The sequence below is a fragment of the Perca flavescens genome, chromosome 18 (assembly GCF_004354835.1).
Source record: "Perca flavescens isolate YP-PL-M2 chromosome 18, PFLA_1.0, whole genome shotgun sequence".
In the NCBI taxonomy this organism is placed as follows: Eukaryota; Metazoa; Chordata; class Actinopteri; order Perciformes; family Percidae; genus Perca; species Perca flavescens.
The window spans coordinates 10,626,525-10,652,930 of record NC_041348.1 but is presented as its reverse complement, the minus strand read 5'-3'; the positions used below and the strand labels follow the sequence as shown (position 1 = coordinate 10,652,930).

Below are 26,406 nucleotides of genomic sequence, written 5' to 3'. Positions count from 1 at the left end.
ACAAAAACCAAACTTAGTCGTCTTAAAGAGGCCAAAAAAGTGGACCAACAGAAAAAAGACTCTGTTCTTTTTGCGTTCACGTTGTCAGTTTACTTGAAAGAGGACTCTGTTGTCTTTCTGGTCCACTTCAACTCTGATGGGGCCTCAGGGCTAAAACTGATGCAGGTCAACAGGCACAAGGCAAAGTGAACCTGAAGTGTGTTGTGTTCACAATGCACAGGTGAAGAGAACTGCAATGCGGACTTGAAGCTAACCACTACTTAACTACTTGAGTACGGTTTGTTTCAGAGGGCTCTCAGTCCCTTTTGGAGTGTTCACATATGCACAACGAAAATGCTGACTAATAGGTCTGAGTTCTTTTGGAGGGCTGAAATGGACCAAGTGTGAAAACGCCCTAAATCTGAAGGATCTCATTACTGCAGCGTTTACAGCTTCTTTGCATTGTAATTGTGTCAATGACCAAGGCGCTACACACAGCACGCTTCCGACTTAAAATGCCACTAGAACAAGCACCCTTTGTTTAGAGTCCTTGATCCAAATTACCTATCTGCTGATGAATTAACAGTGTGACGCAATAACCCATATTAAAATACCTGAATCTCCCTCAACTGTTCCAGCATTCGCAGCTGCTGTTGCTCCCGCCGCGCCAGGTCTGATGACAATTCCTGGTATGTAGAGAAGAGAAAGGTCAAGGACGTGTGTGTGTGTGTGTGTGTGTGTGTGTGTGTGTGTGTGTGTGTGTGTGTGTGTGTGCGTCTACTACAACTGCTAATGGGAGGTAAGACAGAAAGGCAGGAGAAAGGGAGACATAGGTGTGTGGAGGAATGGGTTTAGGGCAACAGAAGATAGGAAAAGGGAGAGAAAAAAAGACGATGACAGAAGGAAGCCAAAAAAGAAAAAATGTATGAGAGACTTTAAGAAAAGACCAACAGTAAAGGGTGGATTATAGCGAGCAAAGAAGAGGACAAAAGAAAGAAAAGTCACAGAAGGTTGAGACTGTGTTTACACGCTGCCTACAATTGGATTATCTGCAAGGCTGGTCTGAAAAGGAGTCTGAAAAGAGAGTTGCACTGGATTTACTTCATATCACCGAGAAAATCACAATCATTGTGAAGTTTCGAGTTTGATTGAAGTCTTAAGTAAGGGCAAGTAAGGTTAGCCTGGTGCCGTTTCAGTATGTAGACTGAATAAGACTGCCAGTTAGGAGTAATTAGTCATAGACTGATTAGTCACAGGCCTATTAGACAGTATATAAATTCAGTCACTGAGAAATTGAATCTTCCACCCTATTCTCCTCATTACACTTCATTTTTGCTCATTTACCGTTGAAATGAAACACTTCCAACTTCTATTTTGATCTCGGCATTAAAAACCATAAGAGACGCCCGAGGTGATACATGCAAACACCCACTTCATCTTTTAACACCTACTCTGCAATAGGGGAAGCGTGGGAGTTTAAACACATTTTCAGTGAAAGAAACATCAGAGATTAGAGGAATGTGCTTAAGCTGTAAGTGTAGCTATTTCTACTAACATTTTATTGATACCCACCATAGCCAACCCCTGCTAGCTTTTTTTTTTATGTCTTGTTACAGTGATGGAAGTGACACATCGCACCAGTCTGCGAAGGAAAAATGACTGATGGTTGACTTCTGATCTCCTATTCCAGCTGTCACTTCATCTGAGAATTTTAAGAGGATCAAGTGGCACGGAGTTGGCGGAGGATGCGACCACGGATGAGAGGCACCCGACAAACTGAAATAACCCTGCTCAGGGTGGAGACACCACCGGCAAAGTCAAAAGCGTGCTTCTGTTGTATTCTCAGTTTGCAAAGACAGCTGAGACTAAGGACAGGAATGAGATGCAATGTTCCCCATGTTTTATTCTCAATATATTGTAGACTGCAAAGACAGCCTCATAGATGACTAAGGACAGGAATGAGATGCAATGCCTTCTCTGAACCCCTGGTTTTATGAGCCATTTCCTTAATATATTGTCAGGGAATTTCTCCGATACACACCTCCACCTGAACGCTGAGTGTGATCCTCTCCTTCTCCTTGCGGTCCAGAGTTCTGTTCAGTTCTTCAACCTCACTAAGGACTGAGGCGGTGCGCAGTCGGGCTCGCAGCTCCGCCACTTCTTTCTCCAGATCCAAACGATCTATGAACATGCACACATGCAGACACGTAATCAAAGTGTTGTTACAATTGATTTCTACATGCGGAGACAAGAAATGTAGAACACGCGGCAAGCCTGCACAATAAATCGTTATAAAATCGTGATCCCGATTCACAATATAATTTTTAAATTACTTCAATTAAAAAAAAAATAAAAAAAAAATACACAATGGGGCATTTTAATGTAATAGAAGGCAGAAAATCTCACTATATTCAGGGCTTCCCCAGAGCCAATGACAAAGCACCGTTTAGTCACATGTTTCACTCGTTGAGCAAGCGCGGTAGTTCAGAAATAAACCAAATGGATATTGATGAAAGCCCAGGTACTAGTGACGAGAATCAGCCAACCACTCAGTCTCAAACTGAACTCGTTCCGAAAAAAAGGCTCGCATCGAAAAACATTTTGGATTCAAAGAGAACTTCATTTAGGTCAGTCTGATGTGATTTGCGAGGCATGCTTTGCCCTCGTTGCAGCACCGCAAGCATTTCTCTAGAGACTGATGCTGTAGCTGCAGCATGTTGAATGACATGTTTTAATTATGTAAACACATGTTCAAGGAGGTCAGATAAAGCCTGTTCAAAGTTCAATGTGCAATTTTTGGTAACCTACTGTTTAAATCCAGGTTTTATTGTTACAGTGTTTACAGGTTTGTGGTGATGTGCAATGTGCTAATGTGTGCGTAAAAAAAAAAAAGAATAGGTATCAATTCTAAGCTAAAGAAAAAGACACTTACACTTTATCAGATGCAGACGGGCAGACCCGACTTAAATTCAGTACCTGGCCCTCGCAGTCCCCCTCTTCCCTCCTCCCGGTCAGTGTGGTTGCCATGTGGCTGGAGCTAAAAGAAAAAACAGTGACACGAAACTTTAGGTAGCAGATGGATTAGGGAGCACAAGAAATACACTGTACCTTCTGCAAAAAGGCAATTAAAAAGCACAAAATGTTTGGAGTGAGATAAATATTTAAGCAGAGTTCCTTTTTAATTATTTTCTTAGCGGGCTGAGAAGATTACCTAGGGCAGACCGAGTCTCCAGCCGGACCCTCTGGAGCTCAAACCAAAGTCTCTTTCCTAGAAGGCTCAGCAGCCAGAGGGTAGGAAACACATGTCCTCCACCCCACGGGGATGCATCAATGAGGTGGTGAAATCAACACAGAGAAAGACATTGGGCTGTCTGACAGCGGGCAAACCCACACTGAGGTTCTCCGAGAAGACGCTGCACTGTAGGGTTTCCCCCAGAAAAAGTTGTTTAGCCCGGTGGCAAGTGTCTTTCCCCCTCTTTCCTCCCGGTCAGGGGTTGCCATGTGGCTGAGCAGTCACAGACTGATGGCACCCTAATGGAGCTCAGCCCAATGGCTTCTGTGGTCACAGAATCATGGACGGAATTACGAAATTCAGAATTTAAAAAGGCTATCAGACAGATTCCATACATTATCCTATGTTAAGTTAGTGCTAAAAGTAGTAGTAGTAGATAACCTCATGCCCCGTGGGGCAGTTGGGTTTGCGGAACAGTCGCAAGGCACTTCGTGACAGGACATCAGACATATGATACAAACAAATAGTCCCTACATCAGACACGACAGACATAACATGAAGAACAGACATCACACATCAGACATATGATACAAACAAATAGTCCCTATACACACGAACAGACATAACATGAAGAACAGACATATGACCAGGCCAGCTGGATATCTAGCTTATTTTGACTGATTTAAGGCTTTTACGGCTGGTGGTACAAAAGAGAATATGGATCGGTTCTTGGTCAGAAGGGGTGGGCAGAAACGACGCCTAGATAGCAGTAGTTTAAAATGAGATGCCAGGGGGTGTGTGTTGTCACATACAATGTTATTGGCCTTTCTCACCAGTCTGTCTTTGTAAATGTGTTCAATGCTCAGTAGTGTTATCCCAAGTGACTTGCTGGCAGTTGTAACTGTTTTTCTGATTGCCTTTTTCTGTGACTAACTAGTAAGCTAACTAGAGATTTGAAAATATGACTACGTCTAGGTTTCCAGCTGAGCTGTAAAAAAAACCTGTAGGTTTTTAAAAACTTTTAAAAATACATTCAGAAATAATTCCCAGTGGCTTAGGCCTGGTGCAGGGCAACTTGGGCCTGGTGGGCCACCAGGCTTGCAATAAACTGGAGGAAACGCTGCACTGTATGTTTATCGTTTTGTCTCCTGAGGTTTTTTACATCTACATACAGTCGGGTACAGCACACAGACACAAACAAACCTGTTGAACAAGGGACTCTCTGCTATCCTCAGACTGTTCGAGTAGTCTCTTAGCTCTCTCCAGTTCCTGCTCCATCTGAGGAAAGCAGAACAACAACAACAACGTCAGGACAACAGTGGTTTGGAGGTTCAGAATGAGCGTTGCCTACAAAGTTAATATTTAGGTATGCAGAATCTACAATCAACACATTTAGAATGTATATAATTTCAGTTAGGCAAAATTATGAAATCATGTGAACTGTGTCAGCAATGTGAAAATATGAAAGTTTACTACTTCTACCAGTAAGGAGTTATGCATTCTAGGACACAAGGTTCCTAAAAGTAGTTTGGTGCTTTATCTATGCAATTTCTCTAAAGAAAATATCATTGCTAATGATATTTGATCAAAATACTGCTAGTAGCTAGCAAAAACCTCTCACTCAGAACTGTGGTAAAGAAACACCACAAACGAAAAACCAATGGCTAACAATTGTGGAAGACATTGTTTTCTGATGGGAATATTGACACACAAACTAAGGGTACAAGAACTGAACAGAAATTGGGAGAAGAAAAAAAAAAGGCTCTATACAAGACTCAAAATGACGACACCGGACTAGAATAATAGTTAATAGAAACATTACTCTCCAAGGTTGTAAAAATGTGAAGGCAACTCCCAAAGCAGATTTCTTTTTGCTTTGTTTGTTAGTGTTTGTTACTACTGCTGCTGCCATTTCAGCGAAATGATGCAGTAAAGAAATAAGCAGGAACGTGTATAAGGCAAACTTTTATGGCACAGAATTAATAATAATCTACCATCTTTTGTACTTTTTTAACACAAAAACATTCCTTTGAGAATACATACATTTACCTTGGACTTCTCCCTGTCTGCTTTCAGGAGCCTGGCTGTAACCGTCTCCTCTCTCTCATGGGCTTGAACTTGGCGTCTCTCTAAAGTCTACAAAACATAATGCAGAGGCCGCAACAGTATATACCATTATAAGAGGAAATATAAGAGTAGTGTAAGAGTGCAACATGAGAGGTGCCATTGCATCATAGCATCCCCCATCTCCTCTTCTTGGAAGGAGACACTGGCATCATGGTGGATTTGTACAAGAGCTTAGATCCCACTCAATCCCACTCATTCTAAGCGGCCTGCGATGACAAATTACCGGCTGCTAGCAATAACATCTACCCAAGTGACTCATCATCTATTTGATTCACATCACAGTGGGCCCATCGGTGGGGAATATATGTGCCCTCTGCTCTCCCTCCTCTCCTGCTCTTTAGTAGTAAAAGAGATTATTTTTCTCTTCATGTCCTCATGCTTGTTTATTTACCCTTAATTTTTTGGACAAATGCATAATTTCCCATCGCCCTGGGCCCTGCTGGTGTCCCATTAGGGCACTACGGAGGAGAGGGATGCAAATAAATTGGTAGCTGCGCACACACACACACACACACACACACACACACACACACACACACACACACACACACACACACACACACACACACACACACACACACACACACACACACACACACACACACACACACACACACACACACACACACCTGGCTACAGCTACACAGCGCCCTCTGTGGCTACAGCTGCAGGAAGCATGAGCGCCCCGATCTGACACTGGTCTTTAACAAAACTGTCAGAACCAGGATCCAAGAAATGACTGTTTTGAGTTATTTAAAAAAAATAACAAACATTATGGTAATGATGTATTATGGATGATGTGTGTGGCTAAATGGAAAGGAGCAATCTAAGAGAGCAATAATACTAGATTATGAAGCTCTGCTATCTCCTGCTCTTTAAAAAAGGACTAGCTTGTTTATTTACCATTAGGACACTGATAAACACACAAAACACACACACACACACACACACACACACACACACACACACACACACACACACACACACACACACACACACACACACACACACACACACACACACACACACACACACACACACACACACCTGGCTACAGCTACACAGCGCCCCTCTGTGGTCTACTAATAAACTGCAGGAAGCATGAGAGCCTCAAAAAGGACCGATGCCAAGACACTGATAAACTTTGACAAAACGCTGTCCTTAGAACCAGGATCCAAGAAATGACTGTTTTGAGTTATTTAAAAAAATAACTTAACTCACATTATGGTAATGATGTATTATGGATGATGTGTGTGGCTAAATGGAAAGGAGCAATCTAAGAGAGCAATAATACTAGATTATGTGTTCTTTATATGACTGGGGGCACCTAATGAGTGCATCTAGCTTTGAGTCTACATCCCTAAAGTGCACCTAATGACGGAGCTCTCTCAGCTATTAACGCTTCGAGACAAATGCACACCTAAAATAAAAAATGATTGGCATGAAATATGGGAAAGTAGCAATTGCATGCTTAGCAACCATTTGCACTGCTTCGAAGTACTTGCCCAGGTGTGCTTTATGGTGTCATAAAACAGAGCAAGAGGGCTTGGTGACACAGTGAGAGAACGGCTGCTTTAACAAAGAAGAAAAGGACTGCAGTACATTAGAGAGAAACCCCTTCAGTAAGACACAATGCGGGAGTGCATGCTCTGTGAATGATGGATCGCACTTTGGTACACGGACATAAATATAAATAACCAAATGTATCCAATTGTGTGGAACATAACTCACAGCGATTACAGTATCTTTTTATGTAAAGGTGAAGAGTAATCACTCAACAGAATGTTTTCACATTTGTTTTTTTAACACCACCAAGCTTGCACATGAACCTACCAGAGTTGGCAAACAGATGGGCTTATGATTTTTTATAAGCACACTCGAAAATGAGATGCTACAACTCAAGGGGTTATCCTTTCAATACATTCAAATTCAAATTTATAATTGAGCATTCATAATTTGTGTAAATGTCAGTGGTCTGCATTACTACTTAGAAATAACCAATAGGCATTTGTTGTTGCTGCTGGTCCTACGTGGGTAAGAAGTCCTGCTGACTTGCTTTCTCTTTACTGCATCAGCCAAATCTCTCAAATAATTCACGGAATTGGAATGATGATTGCTTGACCAGCTGGTCTCAGACATGTAAAACCACCCTTGTGAGATAGTATACAATTGAGCTTTGAACTACAATGAAAGCAGTCAATAGAGGTGACTGCATCAGACCAGTAAGGAAGTGGCCATTAAAGGGGAAGTGTTATATAGCATTTTTCAGGTTCATACTTGTATTTTGTGATTCTAATAGAACATGTTTACATTAGAGATGCACCAATTGACCGGCCGGTGACCGGAATTGGCCGGTTTTCACATGCTCGGCCATGACCGGCAACCGGCAGGTCAGTCTGACATATGCCAATTTCATGCCGGTCAACGCTACAATTAACTGACAACATAAGTTATACCAGTTACAGTTCTCAAGGACGCACACGGACGCAACAGCACAGTCTCTTTTTCCTTTCTCTCAACTTTTCCGCCGTGTGTCGCGCATACCTGCTCACGGTGTGAAGCGTGTGTCCGCGCTATTCTCGCACATGTAGGGAACCTCGTGAATTAACCTGCAACATGTCGGCGGTTTGGAAATTCTTCAGCGTGTGTGCAGAACATAAGTTTGCAATATGCAACACCTGCAAGGAAAACGTAAGGCGTGGAGGGACGACACCAAAAACCAAAATCACACTATTTTAGTTACTGGATATGAAAAGAAGGAAATGGTTCTAACACTGCACTTTAGATGTATGTGTATGTATGTATATATATATATATATATATATATATATATATATATATATATATATATATATATATTTTAATTAAAGAAAATATATGATATTTGCGTGTGCTGTAATATGGTTTGAAAAAATGAAATCGGAATTGGCTAAAATCGGTATCGGCTGGCCTAACTCAAAGAAAATTGGAATCAGCCTAGAAAGCTGGAATAGGTGCATCTCTAGTTTAATTGATTTTTATCAACCAGGCTGACACTATCAGATCTTGTATTTTACCTACTGATCATGACCCTTCTACATCAATCCTATGCCCTGCTTCTCTGAATTGTTTTGCGCCTGTGGCCCTGTCAGCATTGATGGATATTGTATCACACATGAAACCTACCTATTCATCTTCAGATATTGTCCCCTCTCGTCTTTTGAAAGAGGTATTTCATACTATTGGTCCCAGCCTCTTGTCTGTAATAAAAAGCTCGCTTATGAATGGCACAGTCCCATCTAGCTTTAAACATGCTGTGGTTCAGCCTCTAATTAAAAAAAAAACTAGGGATGCACAAAATCCAGGATTCGGGTTCGGATTCTGCCGAATATTGGGCTTTCTGATGGGGTTCGCTTTCAGTCTGGTTTCAGAGTACACCATAGCACAGAAACAGCACTTCTTAAAGTGCTACATGATTTGTTGCTGTTCGGTGACGGAGGAAATTGTGCCATTTTACTCTTGCTGGACCTTAGTGCTGCATTTGACACTGTTGATCATGCCATCTTGTTGGATCGCCTTCAGCATAGGGTAGGGATAAAGAGAGAGTAAAGAGAATTAAAAAGTAAGACCGGTGGGACCAGCCCGTTCTGGGAACGGCAAGGATTGCCGGTGGATTACGTATATAGAGCAACGGCTTATACATTGTCCCATGCTAGCAGCCTAAAATCTCGTATTTTATCTGCTTTTATATTTTTAAATGTTTTTAACTGCTCTTTAATGTATAATTTCTTATACTGCACTGTAACTTTTATTCTTGTATTTTATCTGTTTTTAATTTTTTTAAATCATTTTTAACTGCTCTTTAACGTTTTATGTAAAGCACTTTGAATTAACCTGTTGTTGAAATGTGCTATAGAAATAAAGTGGCCTTGCCTTGCCATCCAGGCTGTTGCTCTACAGTGGTTCAATTCTTATTTAAAAAAATAGAACCTTTTCTGTTGAAATATCTAAATATCTCCTCCTCTTCGGCAGCGATTACATGCAGTGTCTCAAGGTTCGATTTTAGAGGCAATTTTATTCTCTTTGTACATGCTCCCATTGGGCTCCATTCTTCACAAACATAACGTATCTTATCACTTTTGAAAACTTTCGGGGATTTTAGCCCCAAGTGTGCGCCCTTTTGCCAGAAATCTAGGTTTCATCAAATTAGTTCTAAACAAATTAGTTCTGTTGTCAAATTTAGCTTTTTTCATCTCAGGACTATTGCTAAACTAAAATCCTTCCTCTGTCGCAAGGACTGATGCTCTTATTTCGTCTCGTACTGACTAGTGCAATTCCTTGTATTTGCCAATCATCTTTATCAGTTTTCTTTATCAGCTTGTCCAGAATGCGGCTGCTAGATTGTTGACTGGTACCAGAAGGGGGGGGTCATATCTCCCAGATATTGGCTTCTCTTCACTGGTTACCAGTCAAATATAGAATCGATTTTAAGGTAATGTTACTTGTTTTTAAGGCATTACATGGATTGGCCCCTTTATATATTGCTGATCTCCTTACCCTACATCACTCCTCCAGGAACCTAAGATCGTCTAATCAGTTCATTTTAGCTATTCCACAGTCTCGGGAAAAAAAGAAAGAGCAGACAGAAGCAGTACTTTCTACCGTCAAAAATGTTTCAGGAGAAATGTGACCCGGAATTGGGGAGAATTTAACAACATTGGCAGCCAAGATGACATTGTTTACTGCCATTAGCATGTAGCTACATGCGACAATGTTAACTTAAAAAAACACTCCAGTAATTCCTGCCTGGAGCAGATGACCAATTATAGAAGCCCGGCTTAGAGTTGTTTTGGCCACGTTTAACATAAAAATCCGACATTATAACATAGTATATAGGACAGAAAATACGGAAAAGCATAAAATGAAAAAATCATGCAAAAGCGCCACCTTAAAATCTTGTGTTTACCAAAGATATGCTCATAAGTTTTTTATATAAGTCATTCAGCATGAATAACAATAAGAAATGACAACTAAAGAAATCTTAGTCGATCAATTAGTTGACTAATCTACTAAGAGGAGGCAGCCCTAATGCCATATGTGATGACGAATGTTGCTTTGTTTGCCTGCTTTATTCTGAGAGACCGAGAGGAAGGTTTCCTTTCATTTATGCTGTATCCTCTTCTACGGGTTTATGTGATGGTGTTTGGTCTGCTTTTGGGCAACTTGTTTCTTTATTATAACATTAGCCTGCTCAGGGACAGCACAATGAAAACTAGCCTTTTGGCTTTTGATGTTAATTGTGTGTTGTCTGACAAATTAATAAAATGAAGTATTGTTACGTTCCATCTTGTCTTGTCCACTGTCCCTTAGTTGAATTATACGCCGTCATGTTGTCTCTAGATTCTTTTTCGGCGTTCTGTGTGTTAATGTGAGAGAACACAAGAGTGTCGACAGTGAGGTGTGGGATAACAGCAGATGAGCGGTGTCACCTCCTGCAGCTCGTCAGACACGGCCCCCCGCTGACTCGGCCTTCTCTCTCTCTCCGCACCACTCGGCTCCGTGCGCATCTCTCTCTCCAGCTCGTGCAGACGCCGCTCGACACGAGAAGACACCTGCAGACAGGGAGTTGGAGGACGCCTGAGGTCACGCAAACATCACCGGTGCAGGCATGGCAGCAGGATATGATAAGTGAGACAACAGGAAATTAAAAGTGTGGCTGACAAATAAAAATCTCTTTTAGAACTGACTGGAGGTGTGATGTTCACGATGCAAGAATTCCCTGTCTAATCAGGAAGCCTCACATCCACGTCTGTGGACGCGACGAGATAAGAAATATTAAACATGTAGGCTGTCATTTGGAGCGGCGCATTTGTCACAGTAGTGAGGGTGCGGCGAGGGGCCATGTGTCTGGAAATTATACTGAAATATTCGGTAAAGTTAGACTTCACTGGAGTTACATTTATTTGTTCAAACAACAAAAATATTTGCATACTGCATGCTTTATACAACCGCTTTTATTCATCAGAAACTGTGATGTGATATCCTAAAATGTAGATGAAACTCACTGAGGCCTGTCTCGGGGAAGTTGTCATGTGCTCTGTGAGGCTCTCCATCGCTCGCCGTGTGTCAATATCAGACCTATAAAAAAAGCAGAGAAATATTCACACATCAGAGTTCTCTGTCGTTTGGAAAAATCCTTTCCCAGGACACCATTGATCAAAATGTGAATGCATAATGTGACGCCACTAAAAATAATTATGCGGCTTCAGATGTTGAAATATAGTGGCGGATCAATTTGGTGTGGTCAGCAGCACCAGGGAGGAGAGATTTTTTAATAAACTCAAAATGTCAAATTCTAATGCATAGTTGAAAGAAAGATCTGCTGCCTTATGACTTTTCAGTGCCTTCACTTTAAGTTTCAGGTGACACTTTAATCACTTTCTCGTCAAGGAGATTTCAAAGACCCGAAAACCATGCATTTGTTTTCAAAGCTCAAGCGAAAACTTTTCTATGTACAGTGAATATATAGAATGAAGATCAATATCCACCCAGAGCCCAGGCCTAAGTTAGCATAGAAAATCTGTGGGAAGACCTAAAGAAGAGACTGCAGAAGAGTCAATTAACATTTTAAAAGCCTCATCCAAACATTTAAACCGGGTTTTACAGAAAAACTAAAATCCTATACATTGGACAGAGCCTGTTCTAATTAGTTTTCATTTCTGACCTCAAGGCACTTAAACAAAAAACATCTGAGAATAAACATTACCGTGCATGTCTATTGTCTGCAGTTGATATCTCTATTTTACTCTTTTTTCCCCTGTGGCTCGAGAGACAATGTATGCTACCTGTCAATTATGGCAGGTAACAATACACCACTTGAAAACTCAGTTCTAAAAATGTCATAAATTATAACAAATGACAATAACTGGTGAATTCAGTTGTGTACTAACCAATGTGCTATGTGGAAGAAACAAAAAAACATAAGTTTACTGTTTTTGATGTTCAGACTTTGCCGCTCCCGTCAGATACCTATTTCTCCGGAGGATTTCTCTATCCAGGTCATCAGACATTCTATGCTGGTCACAGCGCAGATCCCTCAAGGATTGGTGCAAAGCGTGAATCTATGTGGGACAGCCACAGATAGGTAAAGAACATAGAACATTATGCAAAGCCAAAATTTGGCCATCATTGCCTTAACAGAGATGCATATGTATTGCAACCACAGGGGAAAGCCAAAAATAAATAGGGGCTCTTAAACACACTTTAGACCCTTAATACTAACATGCACAATATCTCATTCAAATAAAATCTTATCAAGCCCCTTTAAGATTAGCCTTACAAATTCCATTTCAATGATTCTGACTCAGTGTGCCCTCCTGTGGACACTTCCCGACACTACATGACAGTAACAAGTGGCACTGATTGGTAGTTAGTTTGTTTCCATTCCTTACATCCTCTCCTTTCAAGCTGGCATCCTTGAAGCGAACACCGGCAGACTGAGACCTCCGTCTCCTTCCTGGAGTGCCTGTATAGTCTTTCAGTGGAGAAGTAGGGTAGAAACGCTGGCCATCTGAAGTTACAGATGTACATATGTTATACAGTGTTAAAGGAGGAGACAGAGAACCAAACACAAACACCACAAACTCACTGCAAAACATTTTTAAGGTGTTATTATTATTTCACGTTTGTTGTCATTTTGAATCTAATTTCTGTGCCATGTATCATTTCTTTGCAAATGATCCAGAACTAAGACTACAACGAGAGGACAGCTGACAGCAAAGTCCTTTCTATTACTCCTTACCTGATCCTGAGCAAGCCTCCAGATCACTGGTGTGCAGGGTGGAGGCAGAAGCACTCAGAGCCCCGTTGGATCTGCTCACCCTCTGCGTCTGCAGCTGACTGATTGACTCTTCCAGGGTCTCCCTGAGCTGGTGCAGAAAAAAAATGTCAAACATTAAACAATAATCTGAGTGAGAAAATAGAAAATTGTTTAATAGGACACAAAGATTAATATCATCCCTGATAAGATCTAGAGAAGTAGAAATTAAGAGAAAGAAAACATTTAAAAAGTGAGTGAAATAAAAGGAGGACTGGCTAAACAATGAGATAGTGGACTAAAATATAAGTTATATACATAACCAGTCAATTAGTTTGGTATGTTATTGTCCTGGAAATGTTATGGATATGCACTGAAGATGTGGATTTACAAAACAGCTGACAAACGCCTCACACTGTCCAGTGTTGTTGCCACAGCATTCCCACAACTATTGGGGAAAAAAAAAAAAAAAAAAAAAAAAAGTCTATTCAAAATAGCTCCAATAAGCACACAAGAGCTTTGTGATAGCCTACAACAACATGTATTCGAAACAAATAGGACATAAAAACATGGCCATGTGTGCAACGGAAAGACCTATGTCAAATCATCTGTATCTTTAAAGGTGTGAGAAGAATATTATAATGAAATCATAATACATAGAACAGGTGTCTGACCAGTGTCATGGCTTCAGCCTGATCATCTGTATGCTCCCTGTATTGGCCCAGCATCCGGTCTACTTTGGTCAAGTTCCTACTGGTGTCCTGCCAGAGAAAAGAAGCTTTTATTTAACAATTATTGGAATACGTTTAGAAACGAATGCAAACTATTAAACATATAGACCTCAAATAGTAAGTGTGGAGGGAAGCTGATTGATTGCTACTGTAAGTTTTTAATCCCGGTAATGTTAGGTGTCTCTGTCTGATGAGGCAGAGCAGAGTACCTGTAAAGTGCTTGCCAGTGTGCTGATCTTCTCGGAGATGTTAAGGGGTCGACCATCACTCCCACTGCCCCTGTCCCGGCCAGATCTGCGGTGGGCTTCACGCCCCCGAGGCCTGTGCACCCGCGTCCTGTCGTATGAATCCGACTCACTGGATGTATCCATAGTTTGGGACAGGGCAGCTTAACGATGAAGACAACGAAAAACGGCTGAGTAGGAGAAGCTGACGATTAGTGACCAGCACTAGCTTCGTCTGCAGACGACGCTAACTGATAACTGCAACGTTAATCAGATTAACGAACAAACTGACCTGATTTTTAGCTTTCTTTGCAAAAGATACTTTTGTCATAGCTAGCGGAAATGTCATCGTTACCTTAGCAACCCGTGGAGACAGAGCTATCTGACCAGCAAACCACTACGATTCAAACTGCCCTCTTCCATCAATCAGTGCGCTAGGCATTGTTGAGGGTGATGCTCCTCCTGGCTAGCAACAAGTGGCAACTGTCACTACTATGAACGTTAGCTAGCTAGCTAACCCAACGTTAGCCAACTAGTTTAGCCTTGTGAAACTATAGTGAAAACTGCAGAACAATGCATATGTCCAGCGGAAACAGAGGAAATAAATGCTACCGACTATAAATACGTTACACCAGATCCGGTAGTTTTTCGCATTGTGAGTGATAGCTAACAGTAGAACAACCACAGTTTCACCGTGCTATGGCAACTTGAACTGGCCGCGTCTGAGCAGGAAAACAACAGACCACAGCGGCTCCAAAGGACGCCGGGAAATGTATGCTGCCCACGATGGAGCAGTGTGGGAATGTATTATTTGTGAACTACATTGTCCAAAGGTATGCTTTAGCGCCAGTGTTGCCGCTTGTCAGTTAGAAACGATAGGAAAAGAAAGAAAAGGGGAAAAAAAGAATACTATTGTTTATCGCACAAGAAAATAAAAATGAAAACTTAAGATTTGGTTATAAAATAGACTGACGCTAATTAGAATAAATATATTGAATTATTGGACATACAATAGATATATATATATATATATATATATATATATATATATATATATATATATATATATATATATATATATATATATATATAAACAGACAGTTTTCTCACCGTATATAATGCAGTAAAATACAAAGCTCAAGATGAGAGAAAAGAACTATTCTCGAGTCTAACACAAGAGTGCCTCAGAAGTCCACCCTCCCCTCAAGTTGAAGACCACCTCCAAACCCACCACAGAGCTGTGGCTGTCCGTCCTACAGCATCCCCACCTTCACAGCCTCACAGAAACTCCTGGGGCCCTGTAGAGAAAACTGAACATCCAGAGTCCAGCTGCTCTACTGTCTGTCTCTAGCCTATATACCTGAGGATTACACTCCAAAAAAACAAAACATCATTAGACTAGACTGGCTTACTTCAAATGTGGTTCAAATTGATGCTGTGGACATCAAGAGGACTGTCAAGAAAAACAGAAGTCAGCCTGGGGGATATTTTTGAGCCGAAAAGTGAAAGCGAGCAGCGCACCAGCATGCAGGTGATAACTTGTGCGTTGTTTACGCTCGTCACTCTCCCTGTCAGCAGCGTGTCGGAGGCTGACTCCTGCCCTGCTGTCTGCGAGTGCTCCGAGTGGAAGGCTCACACCATCTCCTGCTTTGACATTGATATTCTCCCCAGGTTTCCAGCAAGCACGGATACACTGTAAGTAGGCGTACAAAACGCATCTGTAAAAGGGATTCCGCGGTTGTTTTTTCATGCGTTTTGACTGTAATAGTGCTCTTATCCCCGAGGGAAAACCATTATAATATCATGAATATTCCTTCAAAGTGCTCCCAGAGGGACTTTGAGGCCGTCTCTGATGTTAAGTAGTTATTCCATTTTAAAGGTATTAACCTATTTTTAGTCTATTATATAGGCTATATATGACAAACAAGCATATGTTCCAAAGTTGTCCAAAGTCCTTTTATTCTTGGTTTGGTTAGAAAAGTAGGCAATCTTGAAATAGGCTATATCAAAAGGAACACTAGACCTATAAATAGGAAATTGATAATTTGGAAAAAAATGTTTTAATTACTAATGTAGGCTAATTAATTTGCACCCTATTTTAGTAGCCTAAGATAGAAAAACAACTGAACCATTATTTCACCATTATTACAATCATAAAATAAAGCAGGTAGACCTACGTGTAAGTGAACAGGTTAAAATAACAACTTTCTCTTTATTTGTGGTTGGTTCGGGTTTTAGTAAAAAAAATTTCATTCACCTCTTTAACTATCATTTCAAATTTACACTAAAACAACTAATACCAACATGTTATTAACTGCCCCTAAGTCTTACAATTGTAGTTTTTAGATAAGAGGAGGTGGCGGGAGAGATGGAGAGAAAGAGGAAGAAGGAGAAGGAACCCAGAATGTCCAGTTCAGAAGAGTCCACAGAAGGCTGCAGGGTATTTAAACATGTCAGACATTTTGGAAAACAAAGAAGGATGCTTTTCAGTGTTTGATTAAAAGCTTAGTGCTCAATACAGCTCATTTAATTGTATTTTAGGACATTTTATTAAAAGAACCAACATACCTGCTTGCATTGATTCATTTAGCTTCAACTTTGGTGTTTGTATACCATACTGCAGTGCTTCTTAAGCTTTTTTCAATAATGTAACCCCTTTGAACAGTTTTTTTTACCAGTGCAAATAATTTTTGGTAGAAAAAAAAAAATAAAAGTCTATATAAAGAGGAACAATACAGCGATGTCAGCGATAGATTTACTAAACAGCCTTGTACCTGGAAAACATTTAAATGCTAATGAAAAAAGGCGAAAAAACGTGGGGAAAGACAGTAGAAAGAAGGAAGTAAGGCAAGAATAGGTCAAAAATAGTAACACAAATTATGAAAAAAAAAAAAAAAAATAAAAAAACTTCACAAAAAAAAACACAGAAGGAAGGAAGGTAACACTAGGGCGACAAAAGTGGCATAAAATTTCAAAAAGCGACAAAAACTTAAAAAAAAAAAAAAAAAAAGACAGTAGAAAAAAGTAAGGAAGAAAGGCAAGAATAGGTCACAACAAACGACAAAACCTTCAAAAACAGTGACTAAAGAAAAAAAGCGAAAAACTTGGGGAAAAAAACTAAAAGTAACTACAGCCTTCCAACTGAAAAACATTTAGCAAAAAATCTTACGTACCCCCCTGCAGGCCTCCAAAGTACCACTAGGGGTACACATACCCCGATTTGAGAAACACCGCCCTACTGTAGTATGCTAATTTTACTAAGATTGACACACTATCCGGATGAAAGGCTCATCTAATTTGCCAGCTATCTATTTGTAGTGGAATCACAGTATGCCCACTCTTCTTTCCAAGAACAAACAAACAGTCTTTCCAGTAACAGTAATATTTAATACTACTGACAACTAGGGCCGCAGCTAATGATTACTTTCATTTGTGATTTTCTGTTGATTATTCTTTCAAATAAATGCTTCAAATATAAAATGGAAGAAAATGTCCTAGAGCCCAATATGTCATTTTCATATTGCTTAATTTGTCCAACAAACACAATTCAAAGATATTGGATCTATAGTGATATTCAGTGTAAAGGGGAGAAAAGCAACAAGTTGTATCCAGGGTTTCACATCTTCTTTCACTCATGTGCTACAAAAATGATGAATCCAAAATAAAAAATAAAAAAATGTGTCATCATTACAGTGAAGAAGAGGCTATGTTGTTTATGACTCGGTTAGCTGTGGGCACTTGACAAAAAAAAAAGGATCTATAACCAACAGCTGATCTGTGTGCAATCTGTAGACGTGTTATCTGAGACCCCCCAACGATTTGTCAAGAATCCTGGGAGCCGACATGATGTAATATGTCAGGGTCACCTCTGAAAAATGTGGGCTTTTACACTTCCTAAATTGCTTAAGTACAGCGCAAAGATTATGCAACAGAGAGCGACTCGTTGCCATGGCCTTGAGTGATGGAAACACATGCCCTTCAGAGGGACTCTGTGGCATGTGTGGAAACCTAGAACTGGAAGAGTTAGAAAGGGTATTTCCATTGAAATCAGCATTCATGATTGATTAATCAGATGGTACGGTTACATTGTATAAACCTCAAATCAACTTTGATGGTGATTTGGATGTTGTGGAAATAACCACTTCGGTATTTCCTAGAATTTAAAATAATCTTCTCACTATTTCTCTTACACGAAATTCCTCATAAGCACTGATGTAGGGCTCACAAACACAGGAGAATGTCCTGCGCTATGTTATGATAATCATAATTCCTTTTTGGAACATCCCTCTCCATCCTTCAATCCCAAACACCACTCTGCATCGCCTCCAACAGCACCCATCACATAAAATTATCTCCCGATCACTGCCCCAATTCACTTGACCACGTGCCCCGATGTCCCCTACGATTTCCTCACATTCCGGCCCAGAGTTTACCCAGAGCCCTCCAGGAGGATGGAGAGACATGAAAGCATGCCACCAAGCGCTGAATTGTCACCCCCTCCTGATAAAAATATCTGCCAAATAAGCCCAAAATAGACTGCGGATTGAGCGGGATGTTCTAGCAGATGAGGCGTGAGGGAATTTGATTTCCTTGTACACACACACTGAGGAATGAAAGACCCTGCTGCCCGGGTCAGGCCAGTCCTACTGACTCCAGCTAGAAGCCAAGATTTTAGCCATTTACTAAGGCCTCCTGCACACTGTTGCGTGGCAACTGCGTGGCGTTTTCTATGTCTTTGCACACCAAAAACGTGTCTGACGCGGTGCTGCTGCTGCTAGCCTTGTCTGGACACATGTATGTTTCCCATTGATAAAATGAAACACCATGTTAAACATAAATATATACTGATTTGATTACAGCAAAGACAACGTCGGCAGTATTGACGGCAAAATAGGCTACCGAATATTTCGTTCTGTATTGACAGGTGGTATATTTGAAAATCGATAATTATTGTTATCATTTTAAATTACATTTATGTCAAAACCTAGAGACTTTCAAACATCAACATGTCATTTATTAAATGTACTTGTGTCTAAATGACATATAAACATCTTTTCATATTCTATTTTGCCTGGAAATGCTTCGAACACGCTTGCGTGTCGCGTGAAAAATAGGCGTCGGTCCTATTTCTAGCAGGCACGCGTTAAAACGTCGGTTAAAAATCCATTTAAATGTGTACAGATTACAACGGGTTGCGATAAAAAAAAAATGAATCGCATCAATGCAGTTTTTAAACGGCCTAGGTCGTAATCTACTTTTGACTTGTTGGTCTTCAGACGTCACTACGTCTTCTTAGTTCATTTATTGAAGGGATTTATTTTTCCATTTATTGAGTTATTTTGATGTTGGATTTGTTTTAGAAATCTAATTGATTTCTTTATTTTGTTTTAGTTATTTAAGATAAAATACAATTTCAGTTGCACCTTTGAAAAGAGGATACATCCGTTGTTTTGCACAGTTTATATAAATACAGGAATTCTTTTCAGTCATTTGTCTCCGGATCATCCTGGTAAAAAAAGAAAAAAAAAAGAAATTGTGTGGAAATGGTATCGTCAACTTAAAATCGTCAACTTAAATTGTGAATCGTATCGAAACGTGAGTTAAGTGTGTCACTACATCCATAATATAGAAAGAGACTTGACTTTGTTCTGGCAGGGTCCAAATGTGACTCGGGAGCTTTGTCTTTGGGTCAAATAGCATGAGTCCAATATTTTGGGAAATATTATCTGCTTCCTGAGTTACATGAGAAGATCGGTACCATCTCATATTTGTCTGTTATATATGAAGCTGCACCTAGAACTGGTTAGCATAGCTTAGCACAAAGACTAGAAGCAAGGGGGGGGGGCACATAACTTTTTGTAGAACTGTTGTTTTAATTTACACTTGGTTTTTGTACAGATTTAACTAATACGATATTATGTAATGAGTTAGCTTAGAGGTGCTGGTAGGTTGGACCTGTTTCCTCCTGTTTATAGTCTTTGTGCTATAAGCTACGTTTAATGGAGCTAACTGCTGGCTCTAGTGAAGTATTGAATGAACAGATATGAGAGTGGTATCATCCAACTCTATGCCAGAAAGCAAATAAGCGTGATTCCCAAAACGTTTCCTTTGAAAACCTTTTTTATTAACACTGGTGGAGGTTTGTGCTGTGAAATTGCTTTTTAAAACCCTTCTTTATCAATACAATCATTTTACTAATTCCTTTATTATTTACACAAGAGTTTGGTTAGAAATCCTTTTGTGGAGGAAGATGTGTAAAAGGTTTATTTACTAAACAAAATGGGAATGCAAAGCAGCAGTCTGTGTGTGAGTGTGCATATGTGGACACTTAGAGTTTGGAGTCCTTTGTGTGTGTGTGTGTGTGTGTGTGTGTGTGTGTGTGTGTGTGTGTGTGTGTGTGTGTGTGTGTGTGTGTGAGTTACTCCATGTGTCACTGGGAGTCAGAGAGGTGGAAAGGAAAGCACAGACACGCTTAAAAGCCTGCGTAGCGTGACTCCCGACTGCGTCTGGACGATGCATTCAAATACAATATTTACCTTTTACAGCACATTTCTCAAACACCCAGAGAGTTCCATTTGAGAATAATTAAGCGGGAAAAAAAAAAAGACTTCAAGGGAAAAGTGTGTGTGGGGGGGAACAGCAGTTCCAGTCTTTCAAAAACCTCACAATTTCTGGATTGGAGTTTAAACATTTGATAACTCGTGATATTCGTCGTCCCTCAACCTCTCATCTAATAAAACTGACTGAGGAGTGAAATCCTAATGCCTTTTCCTGAATGGTAACAGATGAGCACAGGGATTAATTGTAAAATAAGTTTTGGGACGTTGAACATAATGAGCTGTAGCTGAGATTACTGGAAATACTGACATTTTCCCAGCTATCCATTTGCACCGATGTATCCTGTAATGGAAAGTGTTACTGTTCCTTCACATTCTGGAATAATTACCTCACGTATTTATGATCAAAAACAAATGTAACCGTTTGTAAAACATGAAATAAAACTCATTTAAAAGCTAAATCATTGTCCACCACCACCTATCCTAACCACTTTTCTTTCTCTTTCTACACTCAGAGTTTTCCCGGCCATTATAAGAGTTGTGGTGCATTCTTTTTGTCTTGTAATCGCGACTAGTAGCTGGAGTGTGACGTCACATCCATGTCGAAAAACGAATAACCGCGGGTTGTTGCGTTCTTTTTGTCACACAATACTACAAGTCGGAGAAAAGATGGATTTTTAGGGTTCATTTAGGATTCTATTCACCCAGTTATTGACATATTACACAAATATATTTCACAGTTTGATACATGAAAATTACGTTTTGATTAACGTTAACGTTAGGCTCCTGCTCTGCTTTCTGTCAAGACTCGGCTTAAAGCCGTTGTTGTCATATAGCAACCGAACGTCTCTAGCCAATTTCAGCTGCACAAGCTACAAAATAACTAATTAGGTGGTATTTAACTCATAATAACACTGTAGCGACATGCCTATAGGTAGCAGTATACAGCGCTATGTGTACCACTTCTTCATTTGGTTACAACAAAGACAAAAGTGCTTAAAATTTTAGAAAACCACAATGTTTACTACGTGTGATGCACGACGTAGCCATCTTTGAAAGTGATCTCGGGGTCCTCTGAGTTCAGACGACTTGACGAGTCGTATATACGACCTCGGTGGCGTTCTTTTTGCAACTTCCGGTTCGTAACTCCGGAAAACGACTCGTAGATCGACTTCGGTGGACAAAAAGAACGCACCATTAGGAGCCGCACCCGAGCTGTTTTGGGCAGCACCTAGTCTCGCTTTGCCAGACCTTCCTCCACAGAGCTGCGGAGGAGGGTCTGGCTAGTCCACACAGCATTCCGGGATGGGAGAAAAACGTGCTCTGGTTTACTGGCATTTCTTTAAACCAATCACAATCGTCATGGGCGGCTCTAAGCGCTGCACGGAGCCCCGGTGTGGCTGCAAAATAGCCTCGGGAAGGAACTTGTTTTGGTGGAACATGTGTACGTTCAAAAGCTGGTTTAGTCGTGTAACAGAAAACTCAGATTGGACAGATGGTCTAGCTAGCTGTCTGGATTTATCCTGCAGAGATCTGATGAGCAGTTAACCATAGTCCTCAGAAATCCAGTTTAAAATGGCAACACAAAGAAAGCCAAAGAAACCGGGCATTGGCTGATTGTAATCTGACATCTTTAGCAAGATTTATCTTTATCTTTTATCATATGCTCTAGCTTTTCCAACATTTTTACACACAGATATGGTGAGAATACTCCAAAAATGTGAAAAAGGGGATACAAACCGACTACAAAGAGATGCCAAATGATCACAGAGACCCAAAACAACCCCAAAGAAAACAAAAATGAGACAAAGAGACCCAACACGACGACGAGAGACGAAACCTCACAAAGAGACACAAAATGTATGGGGACATTGCATTTTTTTCAAATTGAAAAATGTCACATTTTCTTGATGAAGGACGCCTAAACCCCCCTGCCAAATAAGCGCACATAAGTCTTCTACTGAGATCAGATTGAAAAAATGTATTTAGAAAAAGGAACGATGTAGTGCTAATCTAAGCATTCTGACCAAAGAGATTTTTTTATAGCATTTCTACATGATAGGAGTTTACTGTACATTGAATCTCAGTGGAGGTTGAACATGTAAGCAACCCTCTCTACCAGTCACCACAGACCATTACACGTCAAAATGACACAGAGCCCTTAGTAAACACAGTTATGTTGTCAATCCAATGCTGGTAATATTATGAATTATGTGGCTTCTCCCCACTTCAAACTCAATTCCCAACCTGTTTGTTTTCTCAGGTTCCTATCCAAAATGACAAATTGGGGGAGCAATTTTGTCTTTAAACCTCCGAGATGGGCTCATTGGTCTTCTCCCTGCGCTCCTGAGAGAAAATGCATGCTGGTTAATTTGAGTTTGAACGTGGTCGCGAAACAGCGCGGTTCTGACAGGGGTGTTTGGTGTCAGGGTCTGCTCTGTGTCCCTCTGTTTGTTTGAATTTGTCAAAGTGCATACAGGGTGCTGTGCTCCCGTGTCACGGGACTACTGACTGACTAACCCCCCCCCCCCCATGAGGGCGTGATTTAGACTCACGGGCCAGATCTCAGCCTCTGAATTAGTCTATTGTTCCCCTGATGAAGCAAAGGTGCATGAAGATGGTGGCTTTGGCTGAGTCACTTTGCATACCTGTTTCCAAATGGATGCATACTCTGTTTGCCAATTGAGACAGGATGCAGTGGAACAAAGTCTGAATGTGCACCCTTCTGCAGGGTGGCCCTGGAGTATAGCATGACATCAGCACATGTGGCTACCATCTTAATCTCTTTCCTCTATTACGATGTTGTGATTCCCCAAATCCACCAAAACAAAACCTGCAGCAAGATCACAGAAAGGAAATAACACATTTTGACGCGCTAGATAAAAGTGCCAGGTTGCCAGCAATGAGCCAGGTTAGCAGTTTCCCTCTGCTTTTAGCCTTTATGCTAAGCTATGCTAAGTTAACCATCTTTTGGCTATAGCTTCATAGTTACAGTACAAATATGGGAGTAGTACGCTATTGATCTTATCATCTAATTCTAAGCAAGAAAGTGAAAAAGTGCATTTCCTAAAATTTAATTTTTTTTTTTACAATTTCTCCGCCTTTTACTCAAAAACAGCAACAAGCTAAAATGTTTGACTTGTAGGTGAAAATGTCGGAATATGGATCAGATTATAAATATTTTCTTTCTCATAACGTAACCTTTGGTTTTATGGTGTACATGTAACTGTCACATTGGGTACCAATTTTTTCATGAACAATGTGGAGGTCCTAACCTAACCTTACTTTCTGAAACATTGTCCTAAACAGACCCAGACATTGTTTTATTTGGCTGCCAGCTCAGGTCCAGTCAGATCCAAGTCTTTGTTTTTTCCCCATGTTCCGAGAATGGTGTGTGTGTGTGGGGGGGGCTGGTTCACCATTTACTTCAAAGAAACATTTCATCTGATTCTGAAACTTATTGTTGGGCCTTTATCTGTCTTTCCTTTTTCTCCTTAGAGCTTTCCTTGTCTAGGGTTATTGGACAATTGTAAAGACAAAAATGTAAAATGTACTTTTGATAACAGAATCACTTTCATTCTCAAAGAGAATCTCGAGCATTTCCACAATGTCGTATTGAATGTCATTATGCTCTGAAAACGTCATGGTGCAAGATTTAAGCCTCGTTCCTTCAAAAAAAATGGTATTACATTTAATTTTTCTTTATACTTTTTGAGTTAGATAAGAAGATTTATACCATATAACAAAGACTTGAAATAGGAGAAAAAAAAAAAAAAAAACTAGCCTTGCTCTATCCAACGGTAACAAAATCCACCTGCCAGCACCTCCAAATCACCATCTAAATTTGTTTAGTGTGTACAAAAACTGAAGTGTAAAAACAACAACTTGTCATTTTAGGAGGAGTTATAAGGACTGTTTCTTAGCCAAGAGCAATTGCCAGGCAACCAGCGGAGACTCCAGAAAGTGCTCCAGAGCAGGAAACAGATGGTAACCCCATCTAGACACAATCAATCGGTAACCCGTTGCTGCCCGACGACCTATCCTAACCTTAACCATTCGAGGTTAATGCCTAACCTCAATCATCTCGAGAGTCTCAGTAAGTCTTGGGTTATCATCTAGAGACGACCCGGGAAATAGCCTGGCACATTACCCACCTTAAAACCAGAATAATTTTTTTAGAAGATAAAATTAACTAGATTTAATGTGTGAATTGTGAAGGCGCTGGTAAGCTAAATTTGTAACCTTTAGACAAACTAGCAGTTTCTAGTTTATGCTAAGCTAACAGGCTGCTGGCTCCAGTTACATATTTTACTTTACAGATACAGATGGTTTTCTCTTCTCATATAACTTTCTGCAAGAAAGCCAACAAGAGCATTTGCCAGAATATCTAGTAGGCTACCTCCTGTAAAAATGGTAAGGTAATGACAAACAACCATTAGAAGAATGAGTAAAATGTGTTTGTGACAACTAAAATCCGTCTTTATTTTCCAACCAGATGGCTTTTTGAGACCCGCCTGTCATCCTTGCCAGCAGACGCCTTTACCAACATGGTCAACATCTCAAGGATGTGAGTGGCAATTTATACAGTGGGGTTATTCCATTCAAGGCTCATAGGCCCACACTTTTCAAACACAAACCCTTCACAGTTGCTCTCATCCACCTGTTGCCTTCCAAAATGGGAACCTATCCCAGTTCCGAACTGCCCACCCCTTTTTCTTTTCCGTCTCCCACCAAAGCAGCTGATATGCTCTCTGGTTAGTATCACCACTGGCTCCTAATCACAGCTGGAAGCGCTAATGCGTTCCTTCAATAGGAATGTTGGTCCTTCAACCGCAGCGGGGCTTGGACATTGGCTAGGTATTCCAGCAGAGCGTTTTTGGTGGGTGGTGATTTTAGACTCCCAGTAGAGGTGGAGTCTCTGGGTAGAGGTAAAATATACACTTGAGCCTTGATCCCAGGCCGCTGATTCCGACGCCTGCGTCCAAGTCATGCATGAAGGGAGACGGAGGTGGATATGTTTTCTGTAAGCCTCAAACAGCCACGAGTTTTCTTTGCTCGCCATCCAGATAAAATGATAGACTCCATGAGAGAAAACCAACAAAATGTCAGTCCGATTCTCAAGTACAGGCTCTTTTTTTAGTGTGTGAACATTGAGGTGTGTTTTATTAAGTGCCTATAATAACTGCAAGTCAACAGACTATATCTTGTGTTATTTTCTAGTCATTTCTAAGGTTGCTCAATTTCTAAGTTCATGGTTTATTTAAAGAGCGTACTTGTTACCAAGTAATAACAAATGGGAGCAGAGTGACTGATGACTAGGTAATGTATATGTGGGGTGCATACCTGTAAAATTACCCGTGACTTTGGAGGCTTTAGGCAACTTGGGTTGATAAATTCAGGAAAGAGTTGCAGCCTTTAGGATCATTTTTAGAGCCACACACACACACACACACACACACACACATTTATAAAAACATGTCTTATGTTTTGCCCGCAGGCTGCTACACTACCTTCATTCTTACATTCTAAGTTCGACAGATGGTTAAAAAAACGTCATTATTTTGAAATTACAAAGACAATTTGTACTTTAGATTTAGTGTAAGCTCTGTGTATTTCTTTTAGATATATATCAGTGGACGTGACGCTGAAGAGGCTGGAGAGGCACTCGTTCTACAGCCTGAGGAAAATCACCCACATGTGAGTAACTAAAAGAAAATGGCACGCTCTTTATCGATCTTCATTGATTAAGCTGCTCCATTTG

General features: G+C 40.5%; 2 protein-coding genes across 2 annotated transcripts in view; one reads left to right on the top strand and one right to left on the bottom strand.

Moving 5' to 3' along the window:
* Nucleotides 1-14,841, bottom strand: part of cep128 (centrosomal protein 128) — a 64,659-nt gene extending 49,818 nt beyond the window's left edge. Inside the window, exons 1-12 of the mRNA XM_028604609.1 lie at nt 14,074-14,841; nt 13,808-13,894; nt 13,119-13,245; nt 12,769-12,887; nt 12,347-12,438; nt 11,383-11,455; nt 10,807-10,929; nt 5,255-5,347; nt 4,415-4,489; nt 2,956-3,016; nt 2,021-2,160; nt 594-665 (exon numbers count right to left, since the gene is read on the bottom strand). Of these exons, the coding sequence (XP_028460410.1) occupies nt 594-665; nt 2,021-2,160; nt 2,956-3,016; nt 4,415-4,489; nt 5,255-5,347; nt 10,807-10,929; nt 11,383-11,455; nt 12,347-12,438; nt 12,769-12,887; nt 13,119-13,245; nt 13,808-13,894; nt 14,074-14,235 (1,224 nt within the window). The 5' untranslated portion in view covers nt 14,236-14,841. The remainder of the gene's footprint in view (nt 1-593; nt 666-2,020; nt 2,161-2,955; nt 3,017-4,414; nt 4,490-5,254; nt 5,348-10,806; nt 10,930-11,382; nt 11,456-12,346; nt 12,439-12,768; nt 12,888-13,118; nt 13,246-13,807; nt 13,895-14,073) is intronic.
* Nucleotides 14,842-15,613: 772 nt separating this feature from the next.
* Nucleotides 15,614-26,406, top strand: part of tshr (thyroid stimulating hormone receptor) — a 24,356-nt gene continuing 13,563 nt past the window's right edge. Inside the window, exons 1-3 of the mRNA XM_028605925.1 lie at nt 15,614-15,783; nt 25,141-25,212; nt 26,268-26,342. Of these exons, the coding sequence (XP_028461726.1) occupies nt 15,614-15,783; nt 25,141-25,212; nt 26,268-26,342 (317 nt within the window). The remainder of the gene's footprint in view (nt 15,784-25,140; nt 25,213-26,267; nt 26,343-26,406) is intronic.